Source organism: Thamnophis sirtalis, unplaced genomic scaffold (genome assembly GCF_051295495.1).
Source record: "Thamnophis sirtalis isolate CommonGarterSnake01/CBP01778 unplaced genomic scaffold, rThaSir2_p1.2 scaffold_3, whole genome shotgun sequence".
Taxonomy (NCBI): Eukaryota; Metazoa; Chordata; class Lepidosauria; order Squamata; family Natricidae; genus Thamnophis; species Thamnophis sirtalis.
In genome coordinates, this window is record NW_028261383.1 from 10513224 (window position 1) to 10533522 (window position 20299).

Consider the following 20299-nt stretch of genomic DNA (forward strand, 5'->3'; position numbering starts at 1 on the left):
TTTTACTGAAACACTATTCAATATTCTACTTAACCTGGTATCAAGAGTTCTTATGTGAAAATTAAAACTTTCCTAAAAATATTATGTCACAGTGTACACTGCGTGACTACTATTTCGAGACAACCCAGAAGCAAAATACAGGACACAGAGGTTCGTCTTACAAACAGTGGTTTATATACAAGACTTCTGTATACAAGGCATACAGGATGGATGTGTGTGTGTGTGTGTGTGTGTGTGTATCTCAGTGGTGGGTTACTGCGGGCATTACTGCCAGTGCAGCACACAAAACTTATTGTTCAATACACTAGGAGAAGAGATACGTCATCTCATCGCCTCCTTTATATACACAGCTTCTTAAAGTGGCAATAGCCCGGCTTCTTAAAGCAGCAGTGCTGTCTCATCCTCATTTCATCATCTTAAGTTACAGCCTTACATTGGCTGGTCAGCTTTAAATCATCATTACCCTGACATATTAATATAGAAAACAGATTGATGATATTTCATAGCATTTTAGAATCAATTGTTTAATCTCTCCTATTAAGGGTTCTTGATATCCTGAAATATCTTGCATAAATGTAATACTTAACATACTGAATTCATGTTATCTCTAAACAAATCTAAATAATATTGGCTTTTGTTTACTCTGGTTTTATAAATACCTTCAAAGTTGGACCAAGAATTCAATCTAGTTTAAAGCTTTCTCTCTTTTTCACTCTTTTGTAAAATTTGGAAATTTTACGTATTCATCAGTATTAAGTATAGAATCATAAAGGTGGAAAGTGAATTTAGAAGAACAATTCTATTGTGTTTAGAATTTCATTTTTGTTGAGCTTGGGAGCATTAAATATTTGACCTTATTTCATTGATGAGAATCATACATTTGCAAAACCAGTGAATAAGTCCATTCTTAACCGTGATTCTCTCATCTCAATATCTATGGACATTCTCAATCATCCAGGTCATGGTTGTCCGAAAGGTATTTTTCAAAAGGCAATTTGACTTTTTTTCTTTGAAAACGTTTCTCTTCCCATCCAAGAAGCGTTTTCAGTTCCTTCTTCAGTGACATGATAGTAGTATTCCAATATCTAAGGGGTTACCACAAAGAAGAAGGGCACAACCTATTCTCCAAAGCAGCCGAAAGCAAGACAAGGAACAGTGAATAGAAACTAATCAATGGAGAGAAGCAACCTAGAACTAAGGATAAATTTCCTGACACTTAGAACAATTAATCTGTGGAACGACTTGCCTCCAGAAGTTGTGGGTGCTCCAACATTGGAAATTTTAAAGATGAAATTGGATAACCATTTGTCTGAAATGTTATAGGGCATCCTACCTGAGCAGGTAGGACTAGAAGACCCCCAAGGTTCCTTTGCAGCTCTGTTATTCTGTAGTCTGTTATTCTGTTGCCTTTTGAAAAGCACCTTTGGGACTTTCATTTCAACCATGAAGGTTTTTAGGAAGGTTTTTCCCATCACAATTGAAGGAGAAAATAGAGTATTTCTAAGAACTTGCAGCCATGTCATTTTCAGGAATCAAGATCACTTTGAGGATGGCTTTCTTCTTTTCTTCATGGACCAGAGAGGAGTAAGGGAGAATCATTCCATACTCCATGGGCCCAATGTAGCTCTGCTTAAAGGAAGCGAAGAAAGGGAATGTTTGTTTTCTATGTTGAAATGACAGCAAAGATCTCTTCTTTGATCATCTTCCTTGATAGTCTTGAGGAGCCTCATCAACTGCAGGATGTAGAATGGGTCCCCCAGATATAACAGGACAGAAAGAGAGCATAAGTAGCAGTTCAAAGGGAAAATAGCTGGTCAATTTTACAGGGCTGGAACTGACTTACAAGAATAATTGAATGGAAGGAGTTTTGTTGAAGCTAAAGGGTAGAAATCTAGCCTGGGTTGCAGAGATTATGCCACTAATGAGATAATGTCCTGGCTTGTAATAATTCTGCGAATAAACCTCTTCCTGCTCCAGAGTCAAGAGGCATTTGGCTCTGCGCTGCTGGGAAGCTCCCTGAGGCCACAAAAGAAGCACAAAGAGAAGTAGCAGCAACCTGACTTCCTCGCTTGATCCACTGTGGTGCATTGCAAACTTCTTCTCAAAGGATGAGGTGAAGAGGTCAAAGAAATGAAAGCTCTCTTCTGAAATACAAGCTTCACTGGCTTTCCTAATTCAGAGGCCAGACTAGGCTTCACATCTGAAGGAGAGGGAAATAAACGCAGCTCCTCCCTGCCTTAAAAATCTTCCCATGCTCTCTTTTTCTCCATAACCATTTATCAACCAACTTTTTTGATGAGAAGATGCAGTGCAGGATTACTCTGGTGCCTGGCTTTTGACATCAAAACATGTTTTTGATGTGCTTGTTGATCAATTTATTCCATAATTCCAGAAAGGTCTCTTGAGACTTAATAGAAAGACACTCAATGATTAGGATAATTGCAAGGAATGGAGAAATCCCCTCTAGAAGCTTTGAATTATTCAGTAAGAAGGCACCCAAAGGGAGAACTCGCAGATGTGGCTTCAAACTTAGAAAACGGGACAGTGGAGAATTTGACCCCCAAACTTTTGGCATGGTCATGAATATGAATAGGCTCACAGCAATGCAAATTTATGTCCTGTCCATGTTCTTCTATAGGTAAAGGTAAAGGTTCCCCTCGCATATATGTGCTAGTTGTTCGCAACTCTAGGGGGCAGTGCTCATATCCATTTCAAAGCTGAAGAGCCAGTGCTGTCCGAAGATGTCTCCATGGTCATGTGGCCGGCATGTCTAAATGCTGAAAGCACACAGAATGCTGTTACCTTCCCACCAAAGGGAGTTCCTATTTTTCTACTTGCATTTTTATGTTCTTTCGAACTGTTAGGTTGGCAGAAGCTGGGACAAGTAACAGGAAGTCCCTCCATTACATGGCACTAGGGATTCGAACCGCCAAACTGTCAACCTTTCTGATCGACAAGCTCAGCGTCTTAACCGTTGAGCCACCTGTTCTTCTATACAGCTGTACAATTGAAAAAGAAAGATTCAAGAGTACAGGCAGTCCTCAATTTACGACCACAATTGAACCCAAAAATTATGTTGCTAAGTTAGACATTTGTTAGGTGAGGCTTGCCTCATTTTACAACCCTTCTTGCCATAGTTGTTAAGTGAATCACTGCAGTTGTGAAATTAGTCACAACAATTATTAAGTGAATCTGGCTTCCCCATCGACTTTGTTTGTCAGGAAGTTACAAAAGGGGATCACATTATCCCGGGATATGGCATCCATGATAAATATGAGTCAGTTGTCAAGCATCTAAATTTTGATCACGTGACCCTGGGGATGCTGCATTTTTTAGTCATTTTTAGTCATTTATTTGACATTTATAGGCCGCCCTTTTCCCTGAGGGGACGCAGGGCGGCTTACAATTAATGGGAAGGGAGTGCAAGGCAAAACACAAGAAAAAAAATGTGAATAAAAAAAATAAACCGATAAAACACAACATTCATTCAGCATTCGGGTGGGGCGAGGTTAGGGTCTTATCCCCAGGCCTGACGGGATAGTCAGATCTTGAGGGCTGTGTGGAAGGTCTGGACGGTGGTGAGGGTACGAATCTCCACGGGGAGATCGTTCCAAAGCGTCGGAGCTGCAACTGAGAAGGCTCTCCTCCGCGTAGTCGCCAGTCAGCACTGACTGGCGGATGGAATTCGGAGGAGGCCTACTCTATGCGATCTGATGGGATAAAGGGAGGTAATTGGCAGGGGGTGGTCTCTGCAGTGGTTGTATATGTAAAAAATGGTCTTAAGTCACTTTCCCCAGTACCATTGTCACTTCAAACAGTCATCAAATGAACTATTGTAGGCTACCCATAGCCTTTTTAACCAGTTTTAACGACCAAGAAATAAGAACTTACAAAGAATCTTGAAAACTGAATAAGAAAAACTCCTGTCTTTCATCAGTGAATTCATTAAAGCCAAGTCTCTTTGAATTGTGTGAATCTTTTTTCCAGCTTGTGAGCCTGTGCTCTTTTCTCCAATAAGATTAAACCTGAATCTGTTTGTTTTTTCTTAACTATCTGAGATTTTTCTATGACCTTTCCTGCCCTTAAGTGAGTCTCAGAGCTTTCTCTTCTCCTCTATAATCTCTGTAGATTACGATTTTTAGGGGAGTTGAGCTTCATTGGTCTAGTTAGCAGAGAAGGATGAGCAACTGAGATAGCCAGTAGCTTTTGTTTTGAAGAGTAATAGCAATACATTTTAGTCTTACAGTATATATTGCCTCATTATTGCAATATATTGCAGTATATAAGAGTCGGGATATTGCCCCTAAGAATCTGGATCCTCATTTTACCAACCTTGGAAAGATGGAAGGCTGAGTCAACCTTCAGATAGTCAGGATTGAACTGCTGGAGTGAGCAGTGAGTTAGCCTGAAATACTGCATTCTAACCATGCTGACAAATTGGGGATCATCAAATGCATTTCTTGTTAATTTTATTCCTATTTCTCCTTTTAAAATTCAACAAAACTGAAGAGAAGGAGAGGATGCTTGGCATGAGATGTTTCATTGTTGGCCTCAGTTAGTTCAAGGACAATTCATCTCGTTCCATAAAGCAACAATAAATCCCCTGTTCTTGGTTTGAAAAAGTCACTGCTCTTTGTGAAGCTAGAAGAAACCTTGATTATATATTTCTTCAATTAATAAGGCCTTTATTAAATATAATGCCTATAGTAACAATTTGAAAGATGAGTGGCCCAAAAATTAAAGAAATGTATGCATTGAGGTAGAGACACACAATAATTCTAAATATTCAACTGGAAAAATACATGAGAAACCCATTATTTATTTACTTTTAGTCAAATAACATTATGATTCACTTGGATTTATCACACAACATGATTAAGAGATAATTTATAATAGTTACTGTTTTATTTTAACATCAGATGTTCTTTTGTATTCAGATTTGGCTTTAGAATGATAATATAGCACTTGGGGATGAAGATGCAGCCGAGCAGGCCAGCATTGGAAGCCAAGATGGAGAAGATCTGCACAACCACCATATACTTCCCTTTGGTGCTCAGGTAGGTCGGCACGAAGGACACCCAAACACTGCAGAAGATCAGCATGCTGAAGGTGATCAGCTTGGCTTCATTGAAAGCCCCTGGGAGGTTCCTGGCTAGGAAAGCCACCATAAAGCAGACAGCAGCCAAGAAGCCCATGTAGCTAAGAGCAACATAAAACATGGCAGCAGAGCCTTCATTGCATTGCAGGATGATCTCTCCAGGTTGAGAGTGCAGGTCAGAGTCAGGGAATGGGGCAGAAGTGGCCAGCCAGCTGATGCAAATGAAAACTTGGACACTGGAACAACCAAGAACGATGGAGTTGGCCAAGCTCTTCCCTAACCATTTCTTCAGTTTATTCCCTGGTTTTGTGGCCAAAAAGGCCATTGCTACTGTGATTGTCTTTGCTAGGACAGAAGAGATGGCAGTTGAGAAGATGATGCTGAAGACCATTTGCTGCAGGAGACAGGTTGGTTTGGTTGGCTGACCAATGAAGAGGAAGGGGGTCAAGAAAGAAAGGAGGAGTGAGATCAGGAGGATGAAGGAAAGGTCCTGGTTGTTTGCTTTGACAATTGGAGTTTTTAAGTGTTTAATGAAGATTACCAAAACAAAGCCCGAGATTAATGACAAGAAGAGGGCAATGGTTGCTAGGACAATTCCCCAAAAGTCTTTATAGGATAAGAAGGTTATAGCCTTGGAGATGCAGCGATCTTGGTTTATGTTTGGATACTGATCTTCTGGACATTTGGTGCAAGATTCTGCATCTATAAGGAACATCCATAACAAAAAGAAAGAAAATAAATATTCTTATATAAAAGACACTGGTTGGGTGAGAGATGATGTTGAGGGACTGGAAAGGAAGACGTGATAATATGAATTGATGTATGTGGTGGAAGACCTTAAAATATCTCGGTTAGGCAAGCCAAATATAAGTTTTGGGTGGTGATGGCCAATGATTCTGGAAAGTGAAAGGACCTGAGATATACTCCCTCTCTTCTCCATACCTTAGAATAGTGCTGGGATTCCAAAATTTTTACTACCGGTTCTGTGGCTTGGTGGGTGTGGTTTGGTGGACATGGCAGGGGAAGGATACTGTAAAATCTCCATTCCATAGGAGAAATTGTCTAGTTCCACACTACAGAAGGAAAACATTGGCACTGTAATAATAGTGAAAGCAAATGAAGGGTGGCAGACTCTGCTATAACTCTCCTACTCCATCAGCTCTCTGTTCTCCTGTGAGTTGATGGAGTAGCAGTGCTAGAGAAGCCCTAAGACTTAATCCTCCTCTCTCAGATTCTCACTACTCAGAGAAACTGTCTAAATGGCAACAGCAATATGTCTATGGAGATTCTCATTCATCCGGTCATGGTAATTTCAAAGGTCCTGTTCAAAAGTTAACAAGAAGCTGAAGCTGCTGAGAACTGAAGAAGCTTCTTGAATGAGACGCAAAATGTCTTTAAGGAAGAAAACCAAGAAAATCCAGCTGCTTTTTGAAAAGCAGCTTGAGACAGCAATAGCCCATAGACTTATATACTGCTTTACAGTACTTTACAGCCCTCTCTAAGCAGTTTTACAGAGTCAACATATTGCCCCCAACAATCTGGGTCCTCATTTTACTGACCTCAGAAGGATGGAAGTCTGAGTCAACCTTGAGCCTCATCAGGATCAAACTCCCGGCACTGAGCAGAGTTAGCCTGCAATATAGCATTCTAACTACTGTGCTACCTTTTCTTATAATCCCAGACCCCCTCATTGTCCCACAATATTTTTATGTGCTGCCCAAGTTTAACATCCAATCTCATCTCTTACTTCTTAGTCTCAGAAATGGTGAAATAAATTCTGCATATTAGGTTAAAAAATTGTCAAGAAAAGAACCAAACTTAGAATTGCCTTTCTATAGCCTTTCAAGGTAGAATGTTGGTGCTTTCCTCAAGATTTTCCTGTTGTCACCCACCTTCTTTGGTTGAGATGGTTCCTTCTGCGCATGGAAAACAGTTGTAGCAGCAAATGGGTTTTCCTTCACGAGCCACCTTCACAAACCCAGGACGGCAGCTTTCTACACACCTGGAAGGAGGCAATGGCTAAGCAGAGAAAAAAAAAGAAGAAGAATATCCAAGAAATGAATTTACTTTAAGAGAGAGAAGGAGAGAGCATAGTAAGGAACGAATAATGATTTTCAGTTTAAGGTTTAGCTTTGCTTAATTCTAAGCCTATCCAAAACATGGAAGTCATCTTACTGATTCAGTTATATATTGCTTATATCTCCTCTTCTGAAATTTCACACTACACTTTCTAGATTTAGGTTCTACATTAATGGCCCAAATGTATTTTTACAGAGGACAACTGGACTTTCTAGGGTTTTTTTCCCCATGAAAATGTTTTGCTTTTCATTCCAGAACTTTCTTCAAATCTGAAGCTTCTTGGATGAGAATCGAAATGTTTTCAAGGGGAAAAATCCACGAAAGTCCAGTTGAGCTGTGAAAAAGGACCTTTGAGAAAACCATGTTTGAGAATCTCCATTGATATTCTACATTAGGTTAATCTAGAGAAAATAAGGATTAGGGGGGAAATGATAGCAGCAGGGATGTGCAGTCACTAGAGGCAAGGGAGGCGGAGCCTCACCACTCTCCTCAGGAAAACAAAAGAAATTTAAATATTTTTTTTAAATAATTAAAGCCAAGATAGTTGCTACCAGATTCCAGGTCACAGTGGCTTGGTGTCTGCTTAGTGTTAACCAAAGCAGGAGGCGAGAGAACTCAGGGCCTCTTTACCATAAGGAATTTTTCGCCTTCTAAAAGTTAAGAAAGAGTTAAAAGGCAAAGAAGTTCAGATGGAAAAGAGGCACTAATTCTTCCGCCTCCTGATCTGGAAGCAGCCAATCATGTCTTCTTGAGCACGCTTATGTTGGGCGGGTTATTTCGGAGGGCGCGCTTCAGAGGAGAGAGGAGTGGGGGAGAAGGAGGAGGCTCGCTCTTCACCCCTCCCTAACCTTCCCAGGGTCCAGATTCCCTTCGCTGCAAGCTTTGCTGTCTCTTGCATCCCAAAGGTGGGTGGGTGTGGGAGCTTTGGTGGCCCCAATTCTTCTCTGGGGGGCGGGGGGTGTCTCCTGGGGCTGCTGGCTAGATAGACTCCCGAGGAGTGACTCCTTCCCTCCTAGTCCCCCTGTGGGTGGCTGGAAATGTCCGCGCATTTCAGCCAGCCACAAAACGCTTAGCCGGGGGTTTCCTTACAAGAGCCAGGCGGGAGAAGCCCTCGCTTCTTTCTTGTGGAGATGGGCACTTTGCATCGCGGGAGCTGCAAAGCGCCTTTACTGCAGACTGGTCCGCCAGTTGCGGCCCTACCTAGACCGGGAGGCTCTCACAACAGTCACTCGAGCCCTTGTGATCTCTAGGCTGGAATACTGCAATGGGCTCTACATGGGGTTGCCCTTGAAGTGCATCCGGCGACTACAGTTAGTCCAGAATGCAGCCGCACGAGTGATAGTGGGCGCACCGCGGTTCGCCCACGTTACACCTGTCCTCCGCGAGCTGCACTGGCTACCTGTTGGCCTCCGGGTGCGCTTCAGGGTACTGATGACCACCTTTAAAGCACTCCATGGTAGTGGATCTGGGTACTTGAGAGACCGCCTCCTGCCGATTACCTCCCTTCGACCAATTCGATCGCACAGACTGGGCCTCCTCCGAATCCCATCTGCCAGTCAATGCCGACTGGCGACCACACGGAGGAGAGCCTTTTCTGTTGCAGCTCCGACCCTGTGGAACGATCTCCCCGCTGAGATCCGTACCCTCACCACCGTCCAGACCTTCCGCGCAGCCCTCAAGATCTGGCTCTCCCAGCAGGCCTGGGGATAGGTTCCTAATTCACCCGCCCGAGTGTTTGATTGTTGAACGAAAGTTGTGTTTTACTATTTTTTTCTTTGTTCACATTTTGTTTTGTTTTTGATGTTGCACTTCCCTCCCTTGTGATTGTAAGCCGCCCTGAGTCCCCTCAGGGAAAAGGGCGGCCTATAAATTTTAATAAATTCAAATTCAAATTCAATTCAAAGTGCCCCACCACCCACCCGCTGACCCGGCCTGCGGCCGCTGCTTCTCCAAACTCCGCCGCTGGAAGTCTCGGATCGCCTCTGGGGGAAAGCTGAGTGAGAAGTGGAGCGAGGCAGCCGGGAGGCCACGGAGAAGCTTCGCTTCGCTTCTCACTCGGCTTTCCCCCAGAGGTGATCCGAGACTTCCAGTGGCGGAGCTTGGAGAAGCAGCGGCCACAGGCTGGGTCAGCGGGTGGGCGGAGGCATCGGGGGCAGTGGGGCACTTTGCATCGCAGGAGCCGCCAAGCGCCTTTGCTGCAGACCCGGGCGCTTGGCGGCTCCCGTGATGCAAATTCCCCCCCCCCGCCAGGGCCGAACGCTGCCCTGCTTTGCAAAAGGATGCTCAGCTGAGCCTCACCAGGCATAAACCTCACCGCATGTCACTGGATAGCAGTATTATAGTATTTGACAGATTGGCACAAAGAGGCGGGGGTCAATTTATTTTCCAAAGCACCAAAGGGCAGGACAGGAAGCAATGGATGAAAAGTAATCAAGGAGAAAAGCAACCTGGAACTAAGGAGAAACTTCCTAACATTGAGGACAATCAACCTGTTGAGCAGCTTGTCTTCAGAAGTTGTGGGTGCTTCATCACTGGAGGCTTTTTTAGAAGAGACTTGACAGCCTCTTGTCTTAAATGCTTGACCATCAGGTTGGACTAGAACAGCAGTCACCAACTGGTGGTCTGTGGACCACTGGTGGTCTGTGAGAAAATTTTGGTGATCCACAGAAAAATTATTTGCATTTTTTATATTGCACTAAATCAGAAGCCTTTAAACTACGACCCCTGGGATGGATATGTGCAATGAACGTTTGTGTTGCTGCAGAGAGTCTCCCCCTTTGGAGTCTTTTTGTGCAGGTCAGAAGGGAGAGAAATTCTGACTTGGGGTCTGCTTCAGCTTCCTTGTGTGGGGTTTTGGGTGAAGGCTGGAGGGAAGTGCCACTGGTGGTGAAGAGCCGGAGGGCCTTGTTCCAGTGGGACTGTATCATGGCCTAGAACTGACTGACTATCTCAGCTCACTGAGCCTCCAGGTCCCAATGCCTGACCTTGCATTCCCTCAGGTCTTCCCTTTGCTTGGAAAGTCTATGCTCATATCCTCAGGGAGGTGCTTCTGCTGAGCCTCCTTCTTGGTCAGATCAAATTTGAAATGAACCAGCTGTTTTGCCAACCCTTTCTCAGGTGGCTGCTTAGCTTCAAAAACTGATTCATGTTGGGGCCCTAAGGAGCCTGGGCAGGTGGGCAAGGAGTAGCTAGGAGGGGAGGGGCAAGTAGAGGCTGGCAAGGCACCCATTGAATTGAGTGACATTGAGTTGGCCACACCCACCCAGCCGGTCATTAGGCAGATCATATTAGTGATCAGTGGGATTTAAAATTATGAATTTAGTGATCCCTGAGGTCCAAAAGGTTAGGGACCCCTGGGCTAGAAGACCTCCAAGATCCCCTACAGCTCTATTCTGATTGATTCTGATTAATGTTACATTATTTCAATGTAGGTTGATTGAATACAGGTAGTCCTTCACTTACAACTATTTATTTAGCAATAGTTTGATGTTATAATGGGACTGAAAAAAAGTGATTGGCCACTGGTCCTCACACTAACAACTATTGCAGGATCCCCAAGGTCACACAATCAAAATTTGGGCACGTATTTAAGAGGTTAGCCTCACCCTGGGTCCTGTGAATGCCATTTATGACCTTCCAAGTTGTCTACTGACATGCAAACTCAATGGGGGAAAGCTGTATTTGCGTAACAACCACATGATTCACTTAACAACTGCAGTGAATAATATATCAGCATCAAACAATATATTATTTACCGTCAAGAATTAATGAGATAAAATTGACCGGCAGTTCAATCTCCCCTTCCCAAATCAAGAGCAACTCCGTTATTAAAGGCATTAGAAGGTATGAAATGAAAGCAATACTCACTTTGCTCAGCATTTCCATCCGTGCAATATTATTTTGATTAATTGCAAATGTATGCCTTCCTAGATGCCCCAATGCCATTCTAGTGATGGTTTTATTGGCAGAAACTACAGAATTTAGGATGTCTAAGTTAGCCGCCAGATCTCCTTTCTCATCCAAGTATACACCTTCCATGGAATTATTATAAAACTGGGGCTTCTGGAGGAAGGAGTGAAGCTGGGATGGAAAAGAGAAAACAATGTTTAGAAAGTAAGTCAACATTTCTTCTATCTATGCCGTAGCCATCTCTTCACTGCTTCAGTTCGCACTTCCTGTGCTTTTTGAAGGAAGTTGAACATCACTTGCACTGATAAGCTTTCTTTTCTAGGCTATTATAGTTTGGCTTTTATTAAAGAAGTTTGGGAAGAAGATACAATGGCTCCACATATTGATGAATTGGATGCTTGTAGGAGATTGATTGGCAGATCTTTGGGTGACAGTTAACAGGGGGATCACACTAGAATCCCTATGTAGCTCCAAGCTCCAATTCCCCTTCATGAATTCCATGAACACTTATCAAACTCCAGGCAAGTGCTAACCATTAGTCTTGACGATTCCTGTGCATAGGCTGTTTAGGAATACATCAATTGAATTTCCTTATGTGGATCTGATTTTTTTTTGCATAAGACACTGATGTAGCTGAGGAAAAAATATTTATCACAGAAAGCACAATGTGTAATCTCAGTGAATCCTCTGCAGTTTTTTTTTTGCCACATTCTGAACTTCACTGAACTGAATAATCTTTCAAATTCTCATAGGTGTTTGCATGCTTGCCTGCCATTTCCATGGCCCAGTTCCAAATGGGCCACAGTCTGGTACTGGCTGTGGCTCAGGGGTTGGGGACCCCAAGTATGGGGTTTCCTCCTTGAATAAGGGATTAAACTTGAAGATCTCTAAAGTCCCTTTCAATTCTGTTATTCTGTTATTCTGGCAATCTCTCCTTCACCCCTGAGAGTCTCCTTTCCAAGAAAGATCCAGCCTGACTGGTCTGGGGCTGATGCTTGTTCAGATCCTTCCTCATGGGTTGTTTCTAATCAGATTTAGATTAAGAGAACTGACTGCAGCCAGAGGTAGTGGAGCCAGAGAGCTTCTACTCCCTAGCAGACGTGTGCACTACATCAGTGGGGAGAGCTTTTAAGTGGATAGGGCACAGCCGTGCGACAGTGTGCAAAGAGAAAAAGTAAAAAAGGAGATACAGTGTGTTCTGAAGAAGCAGATGTTCTTCTATGAAATGAAGAACAAAGATGGCCTGGTAGGGAAGATAACATATTTTCATTATAGATTCATTTTTTCTTTAGAATACTGTATTTTTTGGAGCATAAGGTGTACTTTTCCTACCCACAAAAGTGGGAGGGTGTTGATATGGCACTGGTTTGCCACCATGGAAAGCAGGCGGCGGCAAACATGTGGTGTCGGTGGCAAACAGGCTGTGGAGAATGGGCCATGGCGAACAAGGGCTGCACCGAATGGGTTGCGGCAAATGGGCTGCAGTGAATGGGCTGCAGCAAATAAGCCAGATGAATACCAGATGGATGCTGGGAGGCAGAGGCAGATCCCCCCCCCTTGTTTCCCATCCCAAAAGCTAGGTGCGTCTCATAGTCCGGAGCATTTTATAATCTGAAAAATACACTAAGTTATTTGTTTTTCCAAAATAATTGCACAGGAGAGGTGTAAATCATGGAGAGGAAATACCTGCCAAGGCTTTAGGCTTTGAATCTCCAACCACTTGACAGGTTTTCTCATGCCTCTCCTAGATTGGGATAAATTGGCCGAATTCAAAGCCCGTGCCACAGCCCAGATCGTGTTATAAATGAAATAGCTGTCTAGAGCCAGGATCTGTTCTATCTTCTCTCTGGGCAGAGGCTCCAGGTCTTCTCTCTCTCTGCATCGTCTCCAGACTTTCACAGATGATGCAGCCTTTCCATAGGAACATTGGAAGGCTTCCTCTAGAACCTGATCCATGAAAGAATACAAGAGCTTAAATCCATCATAGTTTGCCACTTTCTTTGTTTTCATGAGAAAGGAAAAAATGGCATGGACGTTGGGCAAAGAAGAGATGGAAACCTTCAAACCTAAAGTGAGGTCCCAGCGGGCTGTTGTGATCCAAATTTTTCCTACAATGGGCTTTTTAAAGGCAGTCAGCACTTTTTCTATAACTGCTATGCCTTCTAGGAAAGAACTTGTCTCTGCATGGTAAACAAAGACATTGACTTGTTTCCATTTGTAGTATTGACGAAGCTTTATTTTTAATTCACTGGCAACCACTGTAAACCTTTGTGATATAACTGCACAAATTCCTTTCTCTGTCAGCATAGAAATCAACCTGTTCATGAACCTCTGGCCATTGCTAGTGTCTGGAGCAACCAAACCAACCAGCGTCCACTTGAAATGGAGGAGCAGTTTGAGAATTCCTGGATATTGGACTCCTTCAATGGGGACCATTGGATAGAAAAAAGGAAACCGAGTCTTGTCACTCAGAATGTGTGAAGCAAATGTGTAACTGATCTGAAAAGGAGAGAAAACAAGTAGAATATCATTTGATATTCATAAAGATCAAATATGAAGATCTTATCCATAGGAAGACCATCTCTTGCCGTGAAGACCCTTGGGTGGGGGACTTACTAATTTCCATAGCATTATTTCCTTGTCTAAACCCATTACTAGAATAACAGAGATGGAAGGAACCTTTCTAATCCAATCTCCTGGTCAAGCAGGGGACCCTATTCCATTTCAGGCAAATGGTTGTCCAATCTCTTCTTGAAAACCTCTAGTTTTGGAGCACTCACAACTTCCGGAGGCAAGTTATTCCACTGATTAATTGTTTGAACTATCAGGAAATTTCTCCTTAGTTCCAGGTTGCTCCTCTCTTTGATTAGTTTCCATCCATTGCTTCTTGTCCTGCCTTTTGGTACATTAAATATTCAATTTTGCATGTGTCAGGCCAATATGATTTTTTTAAACAAGAGCGGGTACAGAAATTTTCAACACAATTGAAGCACAAATAGAGTAGTACAGAAGCTGAAGCGCAAATTGAGTAGTACAGTAAATAATCTTCTATAATTTCCTTGGAGCAAGGGGGGAAGCACATACTATATGGGATCTTGAGAATTCAGTCCTCTCTATAGTAGCAGGTTGTATTTGCTGGAGCCCAATCTCCTAAGTGCCTCTTGAAAGAATTTTATTTTGGGATAAATTAAATGCATTTCTTTGGGCACACAAGGGTGACTCAGTCTGGATAGGGACTACAATGGGAGAAAAAGCACAGCTCGCCTTCAGAAGCTTTGGGTGCTCCGTCACTGGACGCTTTCAAAAAGAGATTGGACAACCATTTGTCTGAAATGGTAGAGGGTCTCCTACTCAAGCAGGGGTTTGGACTAGAAGACCTGCAAGGTTCCTTCCCACTCTATTATTCTATGGTCTATGACCTGGTACATCCTTTCCTCCAAGCAACTTGAACTTTCATCTTTAAAGCCTATCACTTTACTGACAATTGTCTTCTCAGCAAAGACACACCTGTGGGATTTTGTAGGCATCCAGAAAGGTTGACATTTGGATGGAGATATCAGTTTCTGCCCCTTCAAGAACCACCAATGGGGTTTTCTCATGTCCACAGCTGTAATTGGGAACGTTGACCTCCCCAGCTGAAAGCAGGTCCAACAAACCCTCTGTAGTCATTCGTGTGTTGAAATAACCTTCATAGATATTATAACCCAATGTCAAATTAGGCAGGAGATGAGGATCCTGGTTGATCTCCTGAACAGCAAAAAGGTAGGAAAGCATTTTCCAGTATTTTTTGGATGCGCTCCTGAAAGTTTAAATACATCATAAATCAGTGAAAACAATGCTTTGATTAAAATTATTCATTGTTATGCTTCTAATTCAATGAACAACAAAAAGTTCCATGCCTACGCCAGGCACATACTATCACATGTGGTGGACTTGTACTGAAGCAAAAATATATTGGACTAAAATCCACATGTGGTTGGAGAAAATGATACATAAACATATAGATTTAAAACCGGAACTCTTTTTATTGGGAATAATACCAGAAACATACAATAAGGACTTGAAATATCTGATCGTGAATGTATCAACAGCTGCTAGAATTGTATTTGTCAAAAATTGGAAAAATGAGAAAGTACCATCACAGGAGGAAACTATTTGGAAAATAATGGAATGTGCCAAAATGGGTAAACTTACATTTGAAATTAGAGAACAAGAGGATGAGCAATATTATAAAATGTGGGACTTGTTTTACCAATGGTTAGATAAAAAAACCTGGGAATGAAACTGTTTACTTATGTTGTTGTAGTTTTTTGTTTTTTGTCTTTTTTTATCCTCTCTGTTACGATATAGAGTACTACTTATATGATATATAAAGGACAATAATGATTTTAATGTTTAAGAGTGGGATGATTTGAATACCTTGGTATAATTGTATGTAGTGATCATTTTATATTAGAAGGATCTTTCTATATTAAACGGAACAATGATGATGTAAGGAATAATTGATATATACATGAATTGAAATACTTAATCACTATATGGATTAATAATTAATAATGAGAAACTATTTTTGGAATTCTAGATGATTGGTGACACTATGGTTAATTGAAAATATGAATGTATATTATAAACCAATAGGAATTCTTTGTTCCAATCTTCGCTTTTTCTCCTTAGAGATAGGTGATACTATAATACTTCAAAGACTCATAGTTATTTGATAGATAATTATGAACTCAAGGAAATAAGGATTCTTACAAATGAAAGAATATTAATGGTAATTTGAACACATAATGCTCAATGACAGTGAAACATTTAGTTATGTTTAATGTAAACCAGTGATGTTAATCCTAAATTTAAGAATTGATGCACAAAAACTTGTAACCAAACGACATGCTTGATGAAATGGAGGAAGGTTGTTCTTTTTTCTTCTCTTGCTTTGGTTTGTATGTGTTGTTTTGTTTAAAAAGAATAAATATATATATATATATTTTAAAAAGTTCTATGCCTCAATTACAACATATAACTGTTTTAATTGCTTGTCAAAATGTCAAACCTGGACAGTGAAATAATTAGTGTTTTAAAATTATTCTCTAGGAGAAATGCTGTCTCTCTTTTACCACTCAAAAATATTCAACAGACTCAAGGCACATTATACCATTCTCATAATTAAAATATTACACCAGGAGTTTTGTATATATCTCTCCTTAGTTCTCCTTAGTTGCTTCTCTCCTTGATTCGTTTCCATCTATTGTTTCTTGTCCTACCCATAGGTGTTTTGGAGAATAGGTTGACTCTCTGTTCTTTGTGGCAGCCCCTGAGATATTGGAACACTGCTACCACATCTCTCCTAGTCCTTCTTTTCATTAAACTAAAGTAATTCATGACTCCTCCTAGACAGCTGTTTCATAACAGGCTTCAATCTATCCCTGATGCTTTCCTACTGGATCCTCAATTGTGATGACATGACATACAAAAATGTCTCTCAAAGGTTGGGAAGGTGAAGAACCTGGTATGATTTTGTGATTGGGATTCAAAGATATCTGCAAGATGAATGAATGAATGAATGACTGACTGAATGAATGAATCAATGAACCAATTTTCCTATTTTGTGGAACTTCAGACTATCAGGTAATTTTGTTATGGAAAAAATATTGTGGGTTCCTCTAATCTATTGCATAGGGAGAAAACCTGTATTTTTTTTACATTCTTTAGTCCATGTTTTCCTGAGTAATCAAAATCCAACCCGAGGAAATCTTTGTATTTTGTGGAGGGCCAGGTAAAGGATGAGTATCACTCTGTCTTTTTATGTGTGGTCTAGCTCTGCTTAGATTAGCTAAAACAAACTGATGGTTTAATTTACATATTCAATCTCTACCTGGCCACTGACTTGACTGTTGCAAAGGAGCCTCATCAATTACAGTGTGTATCATGGATCCTGAAAGGTAAATTAAGGCAGTAAAGTAGCAGGTCAAAGAATTATGCCTGGTAATTTAAGGCTGGAATTGCAGGATCCAATCTGAGCTGTTCACCAGGACCAGAGGTTTAATTTTTCAAGCTTTCGGACATGTGTTGAAGCCCTTACAAAATGAACTTCTTTTTCTCCAGAAATAAAGGCAGGAATTCTAGGACACTATCAGAAATGGAACTGCTGTAGTTCAGTGCAGAAAAGTGGACTTACAGGGAAATCCGAGTCAAAGGAACTGTGTTGAAGGTTAATGGTAGAAACCGAGCCTTGGTTGCAGAGACTATGCCAGTGGTGAAAAGCTCTCCTGGCCTGACATGGTTTTGTGGGTCTGTTTCGTCTTGACCCAAAGTCAGGAAGCATTTGGCTTCCCGCTTCCCATAGACTGTTGGTGGGCACAACAGCAGCAGAAGTAGAAACAGCAACAGCCTGTCTCTGTAGCCTGATCCAGCCTCCTGCGTCGCAATGGCTTCTTTCAAGGAATGAGAAGAAAGGTAGAAGAAACCAAGCCTGCTTCCAAGACAGAAGCAACAGAGGTTTCTTTTAAAATCCAAACAGAATCCACCCAACTCTTTATTTCCGAAGGGGACAAAAATATACACAGCCTCTGCCCATCCTAACATCCTTCCTAGGCTCACTCTTTCTCTTCAGAAGTATTTATGCATACAGCATTCCTAATGTGGACACCTTCCAACTTTGCTTTGGAGTCTGACACTGATATCGAAAAATATCCTTGTATTACATTTTCTGAAAGTTTGCAGAAATGTCTCTTGGGATTACAAGGCAAGAAATAAATTACTGTGATTTTGATAATTGCAGTGAAGAGAACCATTGTCTGTTTGAACTCTGAATGATTCTACAGCAGGGGTGAAATGCTACTGGTTTGGAATTGGAATTGGAATTTATTCAATTTGTAGGCCACCCTATTCCCCGAGGGGACTCAGGGCGGCTGAACAAAAGCCAAGGGAGGGGAAATTACAAAAAGTAAGACAAAAACAATCAGACAATACAAACGATTTAAAAGCACAACAAACATAGCAAATTCGAGTAGGGGGGGGGAACTCAACCCCAGGCTTGCTGGGACAGCCAGGTCTTCACGGCCGTCCGGAAGGCCCGAAGGGTGGCGAGGGTCCAAATCTCCATGGGGAGCCCATTCCAAAGGGCCAGAGCAGCCACAGAGAAGGCCCTCCTCTGAGTGGTCGCCAGCCGACATTGGCCAGCAGATGGAATACGGAGGAGGCCTAATCTGTGGGATCGAATGGGTCTGTGGGAGGTAATCGGCAGAAGGCGGTCTCTCAAGTACCCAGGTCCAATACCATGTAGGGCTTTATAAGTAATAACTAGCACCCTGAAGCGTATCCGGAGACCAATAGGTAGCCAGTGCAGCTCGCGGAGGATAGGTGTAACGTGGCTGTACCGAAGTGCACCCACGATCGCTCGTGCAGCTGCATTCTGGACCAGCTGGAGTCTCCGAACACTCTTCAAGGGCTGCCCCATGTAGAGAGCATTGCAGTAGTCCAGTCTTGAGGTCACGAGGGCATGAGTGACTGTTGTAAGATCCTCCCGTTCAGGTAGGAACGCAATTGGTGCACCAGGCGAACCTGGGCAAATGCCCCCCTGGTCACAGCCGACAAATGATGATCTAGAGTCAGCTGTGGGTCCAGGAGGACTCCCAAATTGCGAACCCTGTCTGACTGGTTTGCCTTGGACTGGTTTGCCTGAACTGGTAGTAAAAAATGCTACCAGTTTGCCAAAACCGGTAGTAAAAAAATGCTACCAGTTTGGGTGAACCGGTATTTCTGACAATTAGCTGTGACACATGATTTATATTAGTTACAATTGTTGGATTTCCTGCTTTCTAGCTAATCTAAATCGCATGGCTCGGCGGATTCCCCACCCTCGCTGTTCTACTTAACTTTGCAGGCACACTTGGTAGCAGGCTCCCAAGTAGCAGTCACGCTTGGTAGCAGTTTGCAGGCATGCTTGGTAGCAGGCTCCACCTGGACATCATCACATCCTGGTTTTGATGCTCTGCGCATGCACAGAAGGTCCTGAACATGTGTAGGACACACATTTGCGAACTCATAGCGACGGTGTTGATTTCACCCCTGCTCTATAGGTAGGTGCACAAAGGGAGAATTCATAGATATGGCTTTGAAGATGGAACAATGAGTGAGTTAAAGAAGAAGAGAAGCACAAATATCTCTTCTAAAATGCTTCAATAGTAGGGGTTTTGAATTGGCGGTCCACAGGCTGGATGCATCATGCACAAGCCATGCCCACCCCACTCTGTGAAGGGGAAACATGGGTATTCAGCAGGTTCTGACCAGTTCTGGCGAACTGGTAGCAGAAATTTTGAGTAGTTTGGAGAACCGGTAAATACCACATCTGAATTGGCCCCACCCCCATCTATTCTCTACCTCTTGAGTTCCAGCTGATTGGAAGGAAATGAGGATTTTGCAGTAACTTTCCCCTGGAGTGGGGAGGGAAGGGAGATTTTACAGTATTCCTCCCCGGCCATGCCCACCAAGCCATGCACAAAGAACCGGTAGTAAAAAAAATTGAATCCCACCACCGAGAAAAACATTGTGAAATGTCACATGACAGTAACTTGACATAGCAAGTTTGACACCCATGCTCTATACTGTCCAGTATCAAGAGAGGTTTTAAACATGGATGTGGATGGTCATACATCAATATAGATTTAGTTGGTCTTGACTTGTGAGCAATGTGGCTTTCAGTATACAGTTAGCTGGGGACAATCCACCGCTTTTCCTATATATGTAAAGAAAAATGGAGAACAGCCAAAACATTTCCAATTGGTTTTATTATGTCCGATTTCTTTTAGCTTTCCCCAAGCCCAGCAAAAGGCCTGAGAAGTCTTGCTCATTCTACGTTGCCAATGCAGGTAGGCTGTTCCATTAAAAAAATGAATGTTTGAATCGACCCTCTTGGCAAACACCTCCCAACCCCCCCCCCCCGCAAATTCAGTGGACTCAAGAGTATACAGAAGAGGAAAAGTCATATGTAATAACAAATGATAGTTCATTTATATCATGGCATGGAAAAGAAATATAAAGTTACATTTTGTTTCATTTTTTGAGTAATATTAAATAGTCAAACAATGGCAGCTGGACTTAGTAAATATCATTCTGAGAAACAGCTTCATAAAAATCACATTTCTCTTTTTTTATATCAAATGGCAGTCCAATTACATCGTGAACAAAGACAGAATTTATAAATCTTATAAT

General features: G+C 42.2%; 1 protein-coding gene across 1 annotated transcript; it reads right to left on the reverse strand.

Moving 5' to 3' along the window:
- Nucleotides 1-1500: 1500 nt before the first annotated feature.
- On the reverse strand, nucleotides 1501-14860 carry LOC148047148 (vomeronasal type-2 receptor 26-like). Its single transcript, XM_087707959.1, has 4 exons — nucleotides 14594-14860; nucleotides 12773-13585; nucleotides 1897-2016; nucleotides 1501-1629 (listed from the first exon to the last, which is right to left on the reverse strand). The coding sequence occupies exons 1-4, from the start codon at nucleotides 14858-14860 to the stop codon at nucleotides 1501-1503; spliced, it is 1329 nt and encodes a 442-aa protein (XP_087564085.1).
- Between the last annotated feature and the right edge of the window lie 5439 nt (nucleotides 14861-20299).

Excerpts from the sequence above, each read along its gene's own strand:
- LOC148047148 (XM_087707959.1), bottom strand. The coding sequence starts at position 14,860 with ATGCTTTCCTACCTTTTTGCTGTTCAGGAGATCAACCAGGATCCTCAT. Across the intron at positions 13,586-14,593 it reads ATGCCTACAAAATCCCACAG|ATCAGTTACACATTTGCTTC; the intron begins GTGTGTCTTTGC and ends TCTCCTTTTCAG. Across the intron at positions 1,630-1,896 it reads GCATAATCTCTGCAACCCAG|CAGAGCTACATTGGGCCCAT; the intron begins GCTAGATTTCTA and ends GCTTCCTTTAAG.